A 19,893-nucleotide genomic window follows, 5' to 3' on the forward strand; every position below is an offset into this window, starting at 1 on the left:
GTCTTGCCATGAACTTGTTAATCATAGAACTTAAAGTAGCGACTGGATATGATTGAAGTATCAGTGGCACCAGCAACTGTCGAGAGGATTACATTATTTGTTTGTACGTAAAGTCTATATGAGTGGCTCTCCGGGCGCGTTTTCCCATTAACATTCTATACGGTTATAATTTTAAGACAATAGTCATCTCTTGAATAGTCGATCAAGACGTACATGTAGTTGTACTTAGTCATCCAGATTTTCCTTTATTCTTATTTCATTTCATTTGTGCAATTGGGTGACTTGGTTTTAATTCTGATAGATTACACTGTGGTGCTATAATGGATGATGAAAGTGAAATAAGTGGTGGATCGTCGCCATTTCTGGACTCTCCCGATACTATTCAAGTACAAGGCAAACAGAGTTCGTCTCTACTTGAGAAAAAAGACGATATAGTTCCAACAGTGGCTAGAGAAAAGGTCAGAGAGTTATTGAATTTGGAGTATAAATTAAGTACGTTGCAGAATACTTACGAATTGGAAAAATTACAAGCACAACGACAATTCAATGATTTAGAGAAGAAACATCGAGATACCCTTGAGCAACTAGAGGGTGCGATGGATAATTCAAGGTTCTTACATGATGAGAATGAACATGTGGTAAATGAGTTGGATAGATTGAAGTCTGAATTACAAAATACCGATAATAACAAGGATTCTCAAATGCATGATCTAGAACTAAAATTGCATGAGAGGGATAAAACAATAGATGATTTGAAATTCAAACATGAATCAGACATTTCAAAGTTTAATTATGAATTAGAAAGTTTACGGGATGAGAAAGGGAATGTTGATGAACTGGTACAGAAATATAATGCAGAGATCATTAGACAAGCTGCTGATATCAAAAAACTTTCAAAGGAGCTTAATAGTAAAGAAGATGAAATATTGGAATTGAAGAATTCAAATATCTTGAATTCTCATCCAAATTATAATACAGAAGAATTTAGAGATTTATCTACAATGAATAAACTTTTCAAAGAACAAGCGCAATATTGTAAGGAATTAGAAGAAATTAACTTGAAACAAGCTAATGAATTGAAAAAATATAGAAATTCAGAAGATTCCTCCAGTTTTTGGAAAAATGAAAGTGAGAAATTAGAATTGAAAGTTCAACAATTTGAATATCTTGAAAAAAAATACGAGGATGGGCAAGTTGAATTATTAGAATTAAAGTCTAAACTTACGCAATATAATATGTTTACCGAGGAATTGAAAGGTAGAGATATGTTTAACATTCAACCTGAGGAGGTAATTAATGAATTAGATTTATTAAAAAAAGAAAACTTAGTAGTGATCGATGAAAATTCTAAATTAAACATAAATATGAGCAATGTGAAGATATTAAATGAAGAACTGGCCCTTGAGAGGACACAACTGTTGAATCTAAATAAAGATTATGAAAATAGCATTATTAATTTGAAAAGATTAAATTATGAATTGGAGCAACAAAAATTTTTATCATTTGAAGAATGCAAATTATTACGCCAACAATTACAAGATCTTGATAATTTTACAAATAATAGTATGAAGGGTATAGAGACTGAAAAAGATAACGTGGATGAGAAGATAGCCCCTCCTAAAATCGATAATGATAGCAACAATTTAATTGAAAATTATAAGAATAGAACCGATGAATTGACGGGTGAATTAAAAAAGTTAAACCAACAGATGTTAGCTTCCCAAGAAGCAGAGGCTCAGAATTTTAAAAAGAGGAAGTTAAAAGATACAAATGGTATGACATATTATTCTCAAAGAATAAATGAATTGCAATTAGAGAATGGAAAGTTGACTAGAGACTTACAAAAATATCATAATCTAAATAGTTTACTAGAAACAAAGCTTATGAAGTTAATAAACTTGAAGGAAAAGAAGATTAGGATTTTAGAACTTCGTGAGAATCCTCTAATGAAGGATCAATTCGTTAAAAGAAAACAATTGGAACTACTACTACAAGAGAATAAAGATTTGCTTGCCCAACTCCAATCTGACATTAACGTAAAGACCATTCCTGTTTCTGTTTATGAATCTCTAAATTTTGATATCAAACAACAGGAACAAGAAATTTTTAAAGCGAATAAGAAATTTACTAGATTAAAGGAAGTTTACAATAAAAAATCCTTAGAATTCATTGAAGTAGTAAATTCGATTCTCGGTTTTAAATTAGAATTTAGGCCTGATAATAAAGTAAAAATATATTCATGTTATATGCCCAAAAAATACTTGGTGGTGGATTTAAAACGTAACACACTTGAATCAAATTTGGCTGTAGATAATTGGGATGAACTTTTGGAAATATGGATAGAAAAAAGGGGACAAATACCATGTTTTTTAGCAACAATCACGTTGCAACTATGGAACGCGTCGCACACTATTAGTTCTAATACATAATTATTTATATATTTGCATCCAAACATACTCATTTCAGTAATTTATGTATACCACTAAAAAACTTAATCGACTTTGACATCTTTGACATATTTTGTGACTTATTACTCTGTAAAATGATCTTATTTCAAAAATTTCGTGTATATTTCCTTTGTTTATATTTCTTCGGATCATGAATTTCTGAAGTCTTGATTGAGCATTCGATATATAAATAGGTTCAGATATATTTATATAAAAAAGAACCAGTATACAAAAAATTGGTTTCCTAACGTTCTGAAAATAATAGAGCTCATTGCAATCAATTTTCTATGGTATGAACAGGACCTATTGATTATGAATAATGATAAACAATCGAAAGGATTAAACGTGTCTAGTGATGTTGTCGTAGGGAGCATAATTCTTACTAGTTTATTATTTGGCACAAAAAATGGATATTCCCGATTTCTAAAACAATATCGAGACGCAAGAGATATTCCTTCGAGAGCATTCAAGCGCAGATGGTTATATGGAAAAGTAACAGCAGTTGGTGACGGTGATAATTTCCGTTTTTACCATACTCCAGGAGGAATACTCGGAGGTTGGGGGACTTTCAGACGTATTCCTCAATTAGATAAGAATACAATCGGGTTCACTTCGAAGTCAACCTATAATTCTCGGAATCCTACATCAAGCTCTTTTCTAAATCGTTTATTCATTTATAGGAAAAAAAAGGTGAAAGATATTTCCAAGTATTATATGAGCTTAGAGGTACCTTATAAAGGTAAAAGAAACGTTCCAACAATTTCAGTACGACTATCTGGAATTGACGCTCCAGAGAGAGCACATTTTGGAGGAGAAACACAGCCTTTTGGAGATGAAGCATTGAATTGGTTAAGGTACGTTATATTAGGAAAGAGGATATGGATTAAACCGCTCTCTATCGATCAATATAATAGATGTGTTGCAAGGGCAGTATATTGGAATTGGTATAGTGGATGGACAGATGTTAGTCTCCAAATGTTGAAAGAAGGGTTAGCGACGGTATATGAGGCTAAGACAGGTGCGCAATTTGATGGACGAGAGAGTGTTTACAGATTAAATGAGTTTATCTCGAAATCCAAGTCAAGAGGTCTGTGGGCTCAGAAGAAAGTCGAAACCCCAGGTCAATATAAGAAACGGCAAAAGTCATGAGTCCTACAACCTTAATTTTATAGAAGGTGGAGAATCGACTTGCACTCAGTAGTTCATAGTTGTAAATATATTCATATGTACATACAATACATCCCAATTTAAAGACAATAAACCAATTGTTTGCTAACAATAACGTGAATTTTTCATAAGGCGTCTTTTTTTTCTTCACTTTCGTTGCGTCTTCTAATAGTCAATAAATAGTGTCAAACTTAAGTTAAAGGGACATAACTTTGGAAGTCTACCTTATTAGTCGTCTGTTACTCAAGTTGTGTTTTATCTATTGTATATTGGCTCCCAAGTATCAGCATTATATTGCAAGTTTTTAAATCAGAAAGAAAACTTTAATACATATTAATAGGCTATCCAATGATGGGGTTTTGGTCGTCTAAAGGTGGTATCAGTTCCAAGTATTCATTCTCCTCATCTCCTACTTTTGTGACAGGGTCATGGGATGTATATACAGGACGTTTGAAAAATGCTCCTAGTTCTTCCAATTCTGCTAAAGTTTCGGTATTCATATTCGATAAGAAGAACTTTGAGAATTATCTTCTAAGGTTCAATATTATTAAATCAAAATCATCTTCTCATGATAAGAAATTTATTCAAGAGGGTTACGATATATTGAGAAATCAAGTAAATAATTTAGCAAAACTAAAGCATCCGAATATTTTGACCCTTGTGGAACCTCTAGAAGAACATAGTAAAAATTTTATGTTTGTTACAGAGTATGTTACTGGCACCTTAGAAACTGTCTTTTCTAATGATGACACCGAAGAACAGGATTTTTTGAAGGGCCATATAAAAGAAGACATTGTTATTCAACGAGGTATACTACAAATAGTGAACGGGTTAGATTTCATCCATAATCGAGCTAGTTCTGTTCATTTAAATATTAGACCAAATGCAATTTTTATTAATGATAATTCAGATTGGAAACTTTCTGGTCTAGGACACTTATTTAAGCTACCACAAGGTACAAGTACAGCAGATTATTATTTTCCCCAATATGATCCAAGAACTCCGAAATTCATGACATTAAATTTAGATTACACCGCTCCAGAACTAATATTTGAAAACACAGTTTCTTTTAAGAATGATTACTTCTCCCTGGGGTTATTGATGAATTTTTTATACAATGGTAAAAACGTACTTCTAAAAACAGAAAATTCCACTAGTCAATACAAAGATGAATATAAGAAACTTGAAAAAAAGATCAGTTCAATGTCATGGGATAATATATTTAATAAACTACCTCCAAAATTAAAACCTTGTATACCAAAGTTAATGACCAGAGATATTTATTCTCGTTACGATAATATTTCAGAATTTGCAGATAGTGAATTTTTCCATGATCCATTAATAAAAGTTTTAAATTTTCTTGATGGGCTCCCTACAAAATCAAATGAAGAAAAATTTGTCTTCTTAGATGGTCTGGTTGAATTGCTACCGCAATTTCCAAGTACTATCTTACAAAAGAAATTTTTACCTGTTTTATTAGAATTAATTAATCTGTTGTGCAGTGAAAACCCTGTGGATAGTAGATGTGTGGCCAAGGACCTTGAAATTATCATTAAGATAGGGTCTACGTTGTCCCAATTATCATTTAGTGAAAAGATCTTACCTGTAATATCCGATAAGATCAATTTCCAAATTTTATTGGAAAATGCGACTGACAGCTTAGTGGATAACCTTCAAGTACTTAAGGAGAAGATTCGGACTACCGATTTTTTAGATGCAATTTTGAACCCTTTGTTAACATATACTTTGCAGGACAATATCAAAGAAAATTGTATTACTGTCCAAGAAAATGTTTTGAATCAAATTAAGTTAATCCTTGAGAGTTATGATTTTGCCAATGTGAAAAACTTTTTATTACCTCTTTTATCTAAACTTTTTGTGAAGACTACAAGCCTTACCGTTAAGGTATCATGTGTTGACTGTTTTGAGACAATGGTAACTACGAAAACGATTGATAAATTTACTTGCAATGATAGTATTTTACCATTATTTAAGACCATGAAGACAAGAGATGCTAGGATCCTAATGAAATCTCTAAAATTATTTGAAATGATTCCACAATTGATTACTGACGAAGACACATTAGTAGACCAATTATTACCTCTCTTATGGACCTATTCTATGGCCTCTACTCTGGGAAAAGCTGATTATATGCAGTTTATAAAGATCATCAATAAATTATCCAGTGATATTCAAAAGGAGCATATGGAAAAACTGTCAGATATGCCATCAATCCGTGAAATGGATAGTTCCAAAGGTTTCACAAAGATTATTCAAGAAAATGAGTCGAAAAAACATGAGGATCCGGATTTGATAGCTAGTAGAAGTGTGACTGCGCCAGTTATGAATCCTAAAAAGAAGATTAATATTACGACAAATAAACACCCACCAAGTTCGGTTCCAATGTCTTCCATGACGAATCCTCCTACTAACGTTAAAAGCCCTCCTGTTAGTAACTTAGGTTATCCTTCGGTGATGGCGTCTACACCTCAAGGACCAACCAAATCGGTACGTACATCTCTGAAAATATCATATCATGATACTACAAACGACGAGGACGATGATTTTGATAATTTCGTTTCCTCAACACAACTATCCCACAAACCATTGCAACCAAATGCATCCAGTGGTTCTCTGCCTCCTGGTTTCTCCGATATGCTGTTGACTCCTAATAGAAAGGATACACCGACCTCGACTGCATACGGCTCAACAAGAACGTCAGATTCTCTGATATGAGATGCTCTAACTTAGATAATTGTTTAGTTTTTTGCCTGATTTCAAAAGGAGGCTCATTATCTTTTTTACTCCTCCGAGAAGGGAAATGAATCAGAATAGGTCATCGATATTCCCCCAAGGAATGGTGAATTCAATATCATATGCACAACAAAATTTAAATCTTTTATGATCCTTGAATTTTGCCAAGACTTTTTGCTCACTTTTATATGGGGCAATTGAATTTTCCGTTAAGAAACATTCGCACAACTGGGCAACCCTCCAGACAGGACATTTTCTTTCTTTTTTCTTTTTCATCGCATGGATTGACAGTCCTTCCTCTTATGTTATGTAACATCCAATACATATTTAGATATAAAAGATAGCATATATTATTTATTTACACGTTAGATTCAAGGTTTGGATGGGTTTCATTATTGATAATACCTCGAAGTTAATTATAGCATTCGTTATTCGCTATTTTTAAATTGATATTTGCTACCAATTGGTGTAGAAAATGCTTTCTAATAACAGAAGTGCTACAGTGGTGATACTACTTACTCTCATCACGTTTATTACAATACTCAGCTCTGCATATATTAGCTATAAGGATGTGTTTGTGTTAGGTAAACTTTATGACTATAGTCCCTCGGCAAACCAGGATGAAACTACCAACCAAAAGGTTACCTGGGAGACATACACAGAATTATTGAGACCTATAGATATTACAAATAGTACTACATTATTCAATGCTGTATATGCTGCATTAAGACAAGCAAGTTCAGATATACATCCAATTGGTCTTTCATATTTCCCTGCAATGATACCGAAGGGAACTTTAATGTATCATGCGGGTGGAAAAGATATTCCAACTGGTCTTGAATGGTTAGCCATGGATCATGAATTTAGTTATAATTTTGCTATGCATGGTCAACGGTATGGTAGAAATGCAAGTAACTTCAATCATCATGGTCCACCGGGAATTGGAAAGAAGAAGGACGATGCTTCGTCTGAACCGCCCGAACCTCCTAAGGAGTTCAAATGGGATAGAAAACATTTCTTAACCTTTAGAGCCACCAGAGATCTAAATAAAATGATTTACTTGGATGGCGCATCTGCAGCCAAATCGGAGACAGGTGAGATGGATACCCAAAAGTTATTATCTGATGTAATTGCATACAAGATGGAAAATGGAGATGGAAAAAACGATAATGATGATGATCAGGACAATTCTGATTCAGGGAAGAAATTTGTGATGGCGGAAAGATTGTATGCTGAAAGAATATGTAAGTGGGGTATGCCATTTGGTCTTGATGGATTTATTAGAGTAGAAGTAGGGTTTGAAGTAGTTTTGTGTGATTTCTTGAATGGTAGTACTGAATTAGTATCTAATATTACAATACCGAATCTAAATGATGTATTAGGATTACCTGCTCCCGCTAATGTTAGTAAGGCCACTGGTTGGCCTCTTGATGGTGAGGGAAAACTGATTGAGAATGAACTTACCGAAAAACAAAGTGAAATTATGGATCAAGAAGATTATTGGCAGTCTGTTCTAGATGAATATTCCTCAATGAGAGGGTTTGATCAAATTAGAGCAGGTATCGTTCATGATTCTGGAGATAATAGAATTCAATTAGATTATAGATATTTAATCACTGGGATAAATCGTACCCTTGGGGATATTAATCCTAATAATCGTAGATTATTGAATGATCATTTCAGTTTTGAACAACAACTACTATTAGTCAATGACCTAGAGACTTCTTTACACAATGACGGATTCTACCCTGAGTTGTCAACAAACTGGCAACAAGTTATAGATGAAATTGTAGATAAATTTGCTCCTATGATAAAGATGATGGATAATATTCTAAACCCTGATCAATCAGAGATGACCATTAGCCAAATGGCACTCAAGACTACAAGATATACTTTAAATTTTGTGAATAGATTTACAGGTAATGACAACGCTGTCATGATATCAACCAGAAACTCTGGAGAATTTGGATTTGGAAGACAATTTGCTGTGTATCAGTATACAAGACCACTAGCAGATTTAGTGACAGATTCAGATTATTTGATCTGGTCATCTGCAGTCAATGTGGTAACTGAAGTGGTCGATACAATATACAATATACATGATATGTTGATGCCAATTGTCACTGCAGATCTTGGTACAAAAACTAGTGATTATGGTGAGGATAAAATCGATGCACAAAATGCAATCAAGAAATCTGGCGAACTAATATCTTCTTTGATCTCAAAATTGAACTGGATTGCATTGGATTATAAATGCGACCGTAAATGTGAATGGAATGAAATATGCTATACTCCATCATGGGGTCCCTCTCCTATGAGTTGGGCTCAACCGGACGATAACTCAGCATCGTTCGGCATGCACTATGATGAAACTATCGGGCGTAAAGTAATAAACAAGGAATTGAAGTGCATAAATGCAGAATTCATAATGGATTACAACAACAATAGATTATAATACATTCATACATTATATAAATAACTAAGAAAAAGAATACAAACTCACGTAGCAACATTGACTCTTGCTTTCTGTCTCTCTTTATTATTTACAGACTGTAACTACACAACAACAGCCGAGCTTACCACGGACCGCGAGATTAGTCCACGCACAGGCTACTCTGAGACAGTTTCACTCAATTAAGGCGAACTTTCAGTTTATCTTTTCTAACAAGGTTATTTGCATTATAAATGAACAAATAAATAAGGGTTAGCAGTTCTCGAGCAAAGAGGGGGCTTCCTAAATAACAAGAGGAAGGCGATATATCCACAGGTAATAATAAGTGTGTTGTTTATTAATATAAAATAGTTACAAGATGAATGTCAATTTCGAGACCAAGGAGATCAGTGTCAATGGAAGTAGCCACTACATCCTATTGCAAACCAACGATGAAGAACCCAGTGCACTAGTGGCTTTGACTAATGTACTATTGTTATCTCCAAGTTTATCTAGTTTTGCACGAAATCTAATCAATCTCGTCGGTAGCAAACGTTCTGTTGCGATGTATGAACTTGTTGAGACTCTGGCTAACATCGGTATTCAAAACCCCAATGGTATTAACACCAATATAAACCAATTGTTACAAATCCTACCTCAGTTACAGAATGGACTGATGGTTAACCCTGAATTTAACGGATCCTTCGAAGACAGCGTTGAGATTTCAATATTTAGATTGTACAGTACCGGTATAGTCCATGGTTGGATCTTCGATAGTGCAAGAGATCCAGTAGCTTCTGAACATGTCTCGAAATATTCGTATCAGGAGGCACAAAGAATTATAGTCCAATCCTACGACTTGATGAAACTAGAACAACAGCAACGATTGGATGCGGAACAACGTGAAATTGTTGAAGATGCCACATATTTGAAATCATTTTTGGCTAGGTCTGCATCTCAGTTCACAGAGTATGGTCTTGAACATCTAAAGGAATTGTTAGTGGAAAGATCGTTTGCCGTCCTATACAGAAATGAGCATTTCTATACATTATACAAGAACAACGGTGAATTATATACTTTGGTGAGTGATTATGCTCATAAATTAAACAGTGATGTGGTGTGGAAGTCGTTGAAGTCAGTAAACGGTAGTCAGGATACATATCAAACAGGTTCATTTATTCCAGCCACAGCAAGTAACGTTACTAGTGCACAGAATTTAACTGCAGAAGTTTCAAACCCATTCGGTGATGATGATCATCCAAATGATGGCACCGCCTACGATGGTGGTATGTCACATTTACCTCAATCTAGTGCTCCACCAGCGGGGCAAATGGAAGATGATGAAGAGCTAGCAAGAATGTTACAAGAGGAAGAAGATAGAGTTGCTGCGGATCGTATGCAAGGAATTGCTTTGATGCAGGCAAGCCATCAACAACAACAAAAGAAGACAGAACAAAAGAAGTCTAAACGTAAGAGCTTCTTCTTAGGTGGGAAGAAGAATAAAAACAGTAATGAGAACGTCGAAAATAGTACTTTGGAAGGAGGGAATATCAATAATGCTATTCGTGAGAATAAGAAACACAAGAAAAAGAAGAGTTGTATCATTATGTAGAAAGAACAATTGTACACTATATTGTCATCACTCTCAACTTCATCTCTTCCCAGCCGCAGCTACAGCCCTATTGCAAATCTAATGTAACACAATATAAACATACATTTTAATATATATATATATCAGACTATTAGCCGACCCAGACACACTGGAATACACATAATTGTCGTCATTATTGTTGTAAACATGACTCAACCCTTCGTCGTGGTGCTGGTCCTGTAACGCTTTCACCTCTGGTTGGCCCAACAGGACCAGTTCACACAAACAGGCGCAGTTGCTCAACCGAAAAGCAGAAAAATCCCAAAACAAATTTCGTTACGCGGGATGAAATTTGTGATCTAAACTGTCTAATATTAACGACTTGGTTTGACCCCTTCTGACAATGAGGATGGCAGATGAGGGGAGTGCAGTAAGTTATCAATTTGTCAATTGCTATATTAAAAACTCTATTTGTGGATTCAAGTATAACAAATTTGGGGTCATAGAATTAGTTATAAATTGAGTTAAGAAAAGTTCTGTATAACAGATTTTTCCTAACAGCAACCATCTAAGAAAAGAGAAAAGGAAGATATATCGTTATATACACACATCAAAATAGAATATCGAAATGTCTCAGCCAGTTCAACGTGCCGCTATGCGTTCGTTCATTCAAAAATACATTAACAAAGAGACCATGAAATACGTATTTACAACTCATTTTTGGGGACCTGTTTCCAACTTCGGGATTCCAATTGCCGCCATATATGATCTAAAGAAGGATCCGACTTTGATATCGGGTCCAATGACATTTGCATTGATTGCTTACTCTGGTGTCTTTATGAGGTATGCGTTGGCTGTGTCACCAAAGAACTACTTGTTGTTTGGATGTCATTTGACCAATGAAATTGCTCAAATGGGACAAGGTTATAGATATCTCAATTACACATACTTTACATCGGATGAAGAAAAAGCTAAGATAGCATCTAAATATGAACAACAACCCTGAGTGGTAGTTGCTACCGCTACTGCTACTGCTACGTGTCAGGCTCTGGAACCTTCCACTTAATTTATATATATATATATATATGTATCTGTAAAACAATAAATCTGTGTCATTTTCGAAGTTAAGGGCCAATAATTACATTTGGCAACTACGTAAAAAAAAATACCTTAGTATTATTTAAACAAGCTAAATAAAGAAGAGTGTCATCATATATTTACAAAGAGAATAGCGACAATATAACGAGTCAAGTCTACGATATAAAATATCTATTTATAAGTACGAAGAAATGATAAACAGTGATGGAAGTTATGAGAGTGGTGACATCCCCGTCAATGAGTCAAGAAGGTCTCATACTCCCAGTATAAGCTCTCAAACATATGTGATTCCTATAATTAACGATGATACAGACTATTCATCCTCTATGAGACAATCTGATGAGGATTCATCTAGCAGTAATACTTCTCAGAGTGATGATGATGCAGTACGATCTATATCACCGTTGGATTCTCGATCGTTTGGTGCTGTTGATAGTGCAATGTCTTCAGAGTTCAATGAGGCTAGCACTGATGAATTCTTACATGAAAACTTACCCCTGGCTAATAAATTAACTACTATAGATAATGGGAATGATACACCGCCAGCAATGATTGATATCTCTAAATACATATTTGATTCTCTGTCTCATGCAATTGAAGAAACAGACTTTTCAGAAACGTTGGCATTACAGACAAGAATTTCAGGTACAATAAATTTTAAGAGTTTGGAATTGAAGGATTTAATAGATAAAACACAGGAAAAACTATTACATTTACGACAAAGGTATGAATCTGGTGTTGTAGTGTCTAATAAATTGAAAGAAAATTTAGATTATTCAAGAAAGAAAATTGATGAAATAAATAGTATGTTAGGTACAGAATACCCAATAGAATTTAATCAAGCAAGAGATAAAGTTTTAGAGAGACATTTTGAGGAGGATTCATAATCTGCTTATGATGTTATACTACTAATGATCCCACCCATGGGTATAAATTTAAGAATTAGATCTCAAAGTATAGACTTAAAGTATATCATCTTTCGTTTTTAGTGTATTTTATTTTTTATAGATTATATGTTACATAAAATGGGTGTGGTAAGGAAGTTAATAATATCTAATACATATCAAAATAATTCTTGTATTTTCTAATCGAAGGTAATCTTCTTTGGTTTCTTAGACATGTCGACATCTTTAAAGAAAGCACCGTATGCACCATGTTCTTTCTTCTTAGTGTGAGTACCGAATTTGATTAAATCTTCTGGAACGGCTTGGTTGGCACCGTTTAATACATTGACCAGACCACCAGCCAAATGTTTCTCTTGATCTGTAAACAAAGTATGAGAAGTACCGGTTTGACCGGCTCTACCAGTTCTACCGATTCTGTGCACATAATCTTCAACAGTCAATGGGAAAGTTAAATTGATAACAGTCTTGACATTTGGAATATCAAGACCTCTAGCAGCAACATCAGTAGCTAGTAACAAATTGGATTTCCCACTCTTGAATTCATTTAGAGCTTGGGTTCTTTGTTGTTGTGTTAAATCACCATGAATAGCGGATACTTGGTAACCGTTATATTGCAAGTTTCTTTCAACACGAGCAGCTTCCTTCTTGTAAAGACAGAAAATCAACACTTTATCATTCTTCTTTGGACCGGAATGATATTTCTTCAATAATTCTAACAGTTTTCTTTCCTTGGAACGTGGGTCAACAACTTCAACAATTTGAGTGATTCTCTTGTTAGCTGTCAGTTCGTCTCTGTTACCAATAGAGACTTTAACAGGTTGGTTCATGAAAGTGGAGGCTAACTCACGAACTTCCTTTGGCCAGGTAGCTGTGAACATAAGAGTTTGTCTCTTCTTGGAGTTAGTTTCACCGATGATTCTTTTAATATCTTCTTCGAAACCCTTTTCCAGCATTCTATCACCTTCATCGAGGACAAGGTAGTTGACATTAGATAGATCGACAGAACCTTCTTGTAACAAGTCCAATAGTCTACCTGGAGTGGCTACTACTATGTCGGACTTCTTCAATTGCCTTCTTTGATCATCCTTTGGAACACCACCATAGACACAACAACATTCTAAACCAACTTTATCAGTTAAAATGATTAAATTATCATAAATTTGAGAAGCCAATTCTCTAGTTGGGGAGATAGCAAGAACCTTGATACCGTTATATTGCTTCTTGTTATCACCATTTTGAACTAATGCATTGACAGCTGGAACACCGAAAGCAAAAGTCTTACCAGAACCAGTCTCGGCAACACCAATAACATCTCTACCGGATAATAGATATGGCCATGAAGCGGCTTGAATTGGAGTTGGTTTAGGGAACTTAGCAATTTCACTTTGAATTTCTTTGTTTAAGGAAACATGAGAAAATGATAGTAATGGACGTAAGTTCATCTTAGCTGGATCTTCAATAGCAACTTCATTCTCTTTTAAAAATTCATCAATTTCGGATTGAGCAACGTTGGTCAATTCCTCATTTTGAACGTAACCAGAAGTATTAGAAACTGGCTTCGATTCAGTAACTGGTTCGGCAGTAGTTTCAGTTTCTTCAGATTCCTTTTCTTTCTTATGTTTTTTTTCCTTCTTTTCCTTCTTTTCTTTCTTGTGGTGCTTCTTTTCCTTCTTGTGGTGCTTTGTCTTATGTTCGGTCACCTCGGAACCTTCAACCTTTCTCTTTCTGTCTTTGATCTCGTCTTTACTCATACTGTGATACTGTATTTGTCTTTATTCACTTAGGCATTATGTAATAAAGATTAACCATCCACAATAACCCTTCCAGCAATTTAATTATATATATAAGGTAACTAAATATCTTGTATGTATGCAGAATTAGAATAAGTTACATAATAATAAGCGCGATGAGCATCTAGCAAACGAAAAATTTTCAGCTTCCATAGAAAAATTTTTAAACACGCTGCGCAGTTTTCTTACAACTGGAACGAGACGTATATACTTATAAATTCGTAACGATCGATTCAAAAGACTGCAATGTATACAGACAGAATATTTCATATATAGAACATTTGAAGGTAAAAAATTAATGATTGATAAATGTAATATTGTACAGAATATGAAATGCTACATAGGCAAAACTTTAATATATAGACCTCCTTATGTGAAACTTCTCAAAAAAATAAAGAGAGTTAAAAAATTCAAACTTGTTAAAAACTAGAAACTATACATATATAAAAAATTGGTAATTGATAATATTATTCAATTTTTAATACGCTTAGTTCATGGACTTAACCAATTTGTTGATGAATTCTTCACGGTTACCGAAAGAACCACCTTGGATGAAGTGCTTGAACTTTCTTGGAACACCCCAACCACCGGATGGGTTGGATAGCTTGAATGGCCATAGGAAGTTGTTAGCTTGCTTGAAGTGTGGACCAACAGTGACGATTTCGTGAATCAAATCATCGATAGATAGAATACCGTACTTACCTAGGTTAGCTTCAATGATAGCGTTGTCGGATAGAGGAACTCTTTGCTTGTTGATCTTACCGTAACCTCTCTTGTATAGAAGTTGTCTAACAGTAGAGTAGGATGGGTAACCGTAAGCGACGTATGGTTCAATCAACTTTAGCAATTCAACGGTAGCCTTGGTGACCTTGACGAAAGTACCAGAGTTGATTTGGTTCAATCTTAGAAGTTGTAGAACCTTTCTTGGCTTTGGAGCAATCTTGTTGATACCCTTAATTCTGACGACGAAGACCAACTTGTGTTGAGCTTCAACGTAGAAGGAACCAGCAGCCTTAGCATCACGCTTAGCTTGGATGACAGATCTTTCAGCAGTTTCGTACTCCTTTTGGTAAGCAGCGTTTCTTTGCAGAATGATAGCTCTCTTTTCCTTGTTAGCCTAATTATAAAAAGGAATTTCTCTTTTTTAAAGATGAAAAAAGTAGAAATAAATATTGTTAGTAATTTATTTTTGAATCGGTAGAACTACTTCTTGTTAAGATTTATTGCAATGGTAGCAAAGAATATATCCAAATTTGACTCAAAACAATATGCCTTTTCATGATGTTACTATTGTAAAAATAATCCGAAATAATTAATATCAGTCGAAAGATGGTGTAATTTACGACAGCATTGCCACAAGGACTAGTCGATAGTGTATATGGGATACAAATGTTCTTCATCACTTACAAAAAATATCGGGTTCAAACAAAAGTGTAACATATTGAAAAAACAATAAATTGTGATAATGGAAAGGATATAACTTAGTACCTATCTGTGAACTCACAGATAATTAACAAAATACAATCTCAGCATTGAAAGTAAGTTCGAGAATAGATAATAATATTTTAAAAACATACGGCCTTACGGGTAACTCTTTCGGCAGCGACTTGTTCAGCAGTCTTTTGGTTAGCCTTAGTCTTCTTGACTTGGGATTCTGGTTTTAGGATCTTTCTGTTGAAATAAGAAGTAAAAAATACATAAATTGTTAGAAAAAAAGTTCAATAAGAGCATTGAGATACAAAGTTACATCGAACTGAAAACACCACATTTCATTCGACGCGAGGGAGTAATGACAGAGACAACCAGGAAGATTAACAGTTTATGAACAAAAATTTAATGGTGGTAAAAAGTTGAGATGAGAGTATTCATAAAACTGGAAATCCAACATGAGAAATCTATGACCAAATTAAATTGGTAATCCCCTACTAATTATTTTACATCTCTTTTTTAAGAGATGTAAGAAATAATAAACAATTGAAATATCCAAACGTGAATTCAAATATTCAATGTAACTTAATCAAAAATAATATTCTTATAACATACTGAGCAGCCATTGTAATAGTTGTTTGCTTGGTTGAGTGATTGAGCTTAGTACAAAAGAGAAGATAATTATTACAAAATAATAACGAAATATTCTGAAACTTAAAATATCGATTAAGCGATGCTTATATATCTGCTTGTTCTAAAGAAAAGTTTTGCAAAATTCCTTTGCTATACTATTGCGACAAACAATTTGCAACATTATTCGAAAGATGAAAAAAAAAGTAGCAGTGCTTGGGTATCTCACAAAGCGATAATAAATTTCTTAGGGCTTGCGAGGATTTTTTATTTTTTGTTTTTTTATTACGAGCTTTTTTTGTTATTTTCAAGAAAATTATTTTTTTATAAGATTTTCTCAGTAAAATAGTGTATGGAGTTCACAGATGTTTAAAAATATGTATGGGTTTTATAAATATAGGCAGTCCTAATATATTTTGCCTCTTTTTACGAAAATATGACAGAATCGTTGTATTGTATTTGTTCCAATAATCAAGTTTACATCATTATTATTCAGACGACATATACTAGTTTTTACATTAGAAACAGGACACATAGGTTACATTGAAGAAAATGATACAACTTTAAATTAATAAGAACATAAGAATAAACATTTATAAAATAAATCAGCCCCGAAAGATGGTGTAATTTAAGTAAACAGCATCGCAAACAAAAGTTTGCTAGTCACTTCTTAGTATGTCAGATTGACATATATCATCACTAAATTATAATGTTTGTTTTTGCAAAGTAAAAAATATTACGATAAAAATAATCCGAAAACTGAAATGCTTAGCTACGTGACCTCACATGACCCTCGACATTTTCGTTGTTCGTTCTATAGTTATCTGGTGTACACAAGTACTTCATTTTATATTTTAACTTTGTTTGGATATTTATTAAATATTAAAAGAAAACGTAGCACTGGAGTAGTAAAATGAGAAAGTAAATAAAAATATTTCTTTGACAATTATGTTTTCCTTGACGGTTTATATAGTAATTGTAAAGTGACTGAAAAAATATTGAAAAAGCGAAAAAAATTGAAAATGAAATTGAAAATTTACTGAACGGCCGGACAGGTGCCGTAACCTTACTAGGTCATTTTTCAAATAGTGTCAGCGTCGTAAATATCAATTAGGTCATTACGGTTGATAATCATTTGCAATATGGTGAAAGGGAAGAAGATATATTCACTGATAATTATGACTTGGTTTTTAAACTTCACTACCGGTTGTATATTTTCTTTAGCAGATATGTAGTAATAGTATCCTTAAGTCTTAAAACGTTCTTTTTGGTGGTCTTGTCCATTATATGACAGTTAAAAAAACGTTGGTGATTTCTGCTCTTGAGAAATATAAATAAGCAAAATTAAGAATGCTCTTTTTGTGTGTGTGAATAGTATCATGTAGTGAAAGATTTGTCTTTTTAATGAGAATTAATGGTAATTAATTTTGATGATACAATTTATAAAAATATTTATATTTTATTAGAAATGAAGCGAATTCAATTTTCTAACTTTTCTTACTAAGCTGTACATAAAAAATATAAACAATAAAACGATTGTTAGAAATAAGAAACTAAATTTCAGAAAAAAGGAATTCTAATGTCAGCTAGATTATGTAAGATGGTACAGTTTGAAACTTCTTATTATTCGGTTGATTTTTTGTATAACCTGTTTATAAATAAATATACCACAGCCACTTCATATCAAAATATTATTAAAAAAGATTCATATTAAGAAAACTTCAATCAACAATAAAAATATTTACAATAAATTATATTAGTTCCAAACAATAATAATTCAATCGTTCATATTTAAAAATAAGAATTCAAAAGCATTCAATTAAGTACCAGCTAAAACCAAATAAATAAACAATATAATTTGTAGATTTCAATATATTGAACTGCAATATGAAATAGGGATATATAATTACTACTGGATAATCAATACCAGTAATGCCCTCCTAAAAAGGGTACCGGGTTTATGACCTCGAAAATATTTTATTATATGCCTCGATATCTTCCTTTGTCATTTCCCTATATGAAGCTCCTCCATTATCATTATCTTCCGAAATTTTCTCTCCTACTAACCAATCGATACTACTAATTAAAGGATTACGGCGAAACCAACTCTCTCCGCCATCCACATTATCCAGACCAATAAGAAGAGAATCGTCGGTTGTTATAAACCTAAAGTATAGGGACGACACAAACCCTAATACTGATATTATTACTAAAAATGTAGTGAATTGTCTCGATATAAACACAGGGATATTATTCCAATAAAATGAGTTGTTCTGTTTAGTCTTTGTCCCATCATATCCAGATATTGCAGGGTTGGTTTGTATTTGATCCTTTAATTTGTTGATAACTTTAGATTGTTCATTAATTTGTCTTCTAAATTCTTCAATGAAAAACTCATTTCTAAGGTCGAAATTTTTATTTTCTACGTTCTCTTCACTCGATATCGAATTCTCAGAGTTTACATTCATCTCCTCAGAAAGTCGTCTCTGTTTACCTATTGTCTTTTTATAATATTTGAATTCATCAACTAAATGATCATATTTTTTCTTGTATAATTCTACATTTTCTTGTAAAGCATCCAATTTTTCATCTTTCGATTTAATTATGACTTCCTTTTCCCTCAATTGTTGTTTCAAGGCATATAATTCATTTTTATCCTTATTTTCTTCACCTGTCCCAACTTTTCTTATGGGTATTGATGGTTTGACAATATTAATACTACGATCAGAAACAAGGTCAGAACATGTCATTCCGATCAATTTCTTTAAAGTATCATCCACTATGACTTTATATAACTTTGTATAAGACTGCTCTTTTGCAAACTTCTCAAGCAACAACCTTTTATCTTTCTCAATAGTTTCAATACTCCCATTAGATGCATCTAATGTTTTAGTGACAAGATCTGGAAGATCTTTCCCATAAATAAAACCTTTCTTGGTACTATCCAACTCTAACCATATACTTTGGAATAACTCGTCCTTAGAAGACATAATAATGTGCGTATTTTATTTTTCAATTGTTCAATTTTATGATACTATTCAAACCGATCGAAGAGTAATGGTATTCCTCTTATATCCAATTAGGTATGTTTGTTCCCTATGCATAAATTATGTCTTTCTATCTATCTGTATATATATATATATATATATATATAATTATATGATGATAAAAATTGTTCGCGTTTTAAAGGCGCGTTCGTTTACGGTAACCTTACATAAATCTTTTCATATGTCGTGATAATTAATGCACATAACAGAGCAAGAAGATAATGAATAATATCTTCTAGAGTTGGGCCTCTCAAGTATAACAACCGGTATGATGAATCCATGAGGTAACTCTTTATTATTTCAAAATAGTAGCTGTTTCTCATTGCAACTTTATAGGGAAACAGTCCTATTTTGAAACTTGAAAGATACCCAAATGGACTCAGTCTTTCTATTAACTTTATGAACATTATCGAGACTGAAACAAGAAGTATACTAATAGTAAGCCCACAATCTTTTATATTTTTGTATGACTTGTAATATCGTAATACATTATATATGCTGTTAATGACAAACCTCTCAGTTCCATCCTATACACAACACACTAACACTGAATACTAGACACTTACCAACCTACCATATCGAAACACAATATTCCTATAAACCAA

At 33.3% G+C, this 19,893-nt stretch overlaps 10 protein-coding genes across 10 annotated transcripts; 7 read left to right on the forward strand and 3 right to left on the reverse strand.

Moving 5' to 3' along the window:
* Window positions 1–320: 320 nt before the first annotated feature.
* Window positions 321–2,429, forward strand: MAD1 (coiled-coil domain-containing protein MAD1; the record flags this gene model as incomplete). The annotated part of the gene is made up of 1 exon (XM_041550185.1): window positions 321–2,429. One exon carries the CDS (start codon window positions 321–323, stop codon window positions 2,427–2,429), a length of 2,109 nt encoding a protein of 702 aa, XP_041406119.1.
* Window positions 2,430–2,759: 330 nt separating this feature from the next.
* On the forward strand, window positions 2,760–3,596 carry LCL3 (Lcl3p; the record flags this gene model as incomplete). The annotated part of the gene is made up of 1 exon (XM_041550186.1): window positions 2,760–3,596. One exon carries the CDS (start codon window positions 2,760–2,762, stop codon window positions 3,594–3,596), a length of 837 nt encoding a protein of 278 aa, XP_041406120.1.
* Window positions 3,597–3,965: 369 nt separating this feature from the next.
* SCY1 (Scy1p) lies at window positions 3,966–6,350 on the forward strand (the record flags this gene model as incomplete). Its single annotated transcript, XM_041550187.1, has 1 exon — window positions 3,966–6,350. One exon carries the CDS (start codon window positions 3,966–3,968, stop codon window positions 6,348–6,350), a length of 2,385 nt encoding a protein of 794 aa, XP_041406121.1.
* Window positions 6,351–6,843: 493 nt separating this feature from the next.
* Window positions 6,844–8,823, forward strand: KABA2_04S02618 (uncharacterized protein; the record flags this gene model as incomplete). Its single annotated transcript, XM_041550188.1, has 1 exon — window positions 6,844–8,823. One exon carries the CDS (start codon window positions 6,844–6,846, stop codon window positions 8,821–8,823), a length of 1,980 nt encoding a protein of 659 aa, XP_041406122.1.
* Window positions 8,824–9,178: 355 nt separating this feature from the next.
* Window positions 9,179–10,411, forward strand: MIY3 (Miy3p; the record flags this gene model as incomplete). The annotated part of the gene is made up of 1 exon (XM_041550189.1): window positions 9,179–10,411. The coding sequence occupies one exon, from the start codon at window positions 9,179–9,181 to the stop codon at window positions 10,409–10,411; it is 1,233 nt and encodes a 410-aa protein (XP_041406123.1).
* Window positions 10,412–11,018: 607 nt separating this feature from the next.
* Window positions 11,019–11,396, forward strand: MPC1 (pyruvate transporter MPC1; the record flags this gene model as incomplete). The annotated part of the gene is made up of 1 exon (XM_041550190.1): window positions 11,019–11,396. The coding sequence occupies one exon, from the start codon at window positions 11,019–11,021 to the stop codon at window positions 11,394–11,396; it is 378 nt and encodes a 125-aa protein (XP_041406124.1).
* Window positions 11,397–11,679: 283 nt separating this feature from the next.
* Window positions 11,680–12,375, forward strand: KXD1 (Kxd1p; the record flags this gene model as incomplete). The annotated part of the gene is made up of 1 exon (XM_041550191.1): window positions 11,680–12,375. The coding sequence occupies one exon, from the start codon at window positions 11,680–11,682 to the stop codon at window positions 12,373–12,375; it is 696 nt and encodes a 231-aa protein (XP_041406125.1).
* A 197-nt stretch (window positions 12,376–12,572) lies between these two features.
* On the reverse strand, window positions 12,573–14,144 carry DBP3 (RNA-dependent ATPase DBP3; the record flags this gene model as incomplete). Its single annotated transcript, XM_041550192.1, has 1 exon — window positions 12,573–14,144. One exon carries the CDS (start codon window positions 14,142–14,144, stop codon window positions 12,573–12,575), a length of 1,572 nt encoding a protein of 523 aa, XP_041406126.1.
* A 526-nt stretch (window positions 14,145–14,670) lies between these two features.
* RPL7A (60S ribosomal protein uL30) lies at window positions 14,671–16,237 on the reverse strand (the record flags this gene model as incomplete). Its single annotated transcript, XM_041550193.1, has 3 exons — window positions 14,671–15,300; window positions 15,761–15,854; window positions 16,227–16,237. 3 exons carry the CDS (start codon window positions 16,235–16,237, stop codon window positions 14,671–14,673), a joined length of 735 nt encoding a protein of 244 aa, XP_041406127.1.
* Window positions 16,238–18,199: 1,962 nt separating this feature from the next.
* Window positions 18,200–19,231, reverse strand: MPS2 (Mps2p; the record flags this gene model as incomplete). The annotated part of the gene is made up of 1 exon (XM_041550194.1): window positions 18,200–19,231. One exon carries the CDS (start codon window positions 19,229–19,231, stop codon window positions 18,200–18,202), a length of 1,032 nt encoding a protein of 343 aa, XP_041406128.1.
* Window positions 19,232–19,893: the final 662 nt, after the last annotated feature.

The sequence above is a fragment of the Maudiozyma barnettii genome (assembly GCF_903064755.1).
Source record: "Maudiozyma barnettii strain CLIB 1767 genome assembly, contig: KABA2_04, whole genome shotgun sequence".
Taxonomy (NCBI): Eukaryota; Fungi; Ascomycota; class Saccharomycetes; order Saccharomycetales; family Saccharomycetaceae; genus Maudiozyma; species Maudiozyma barnettii.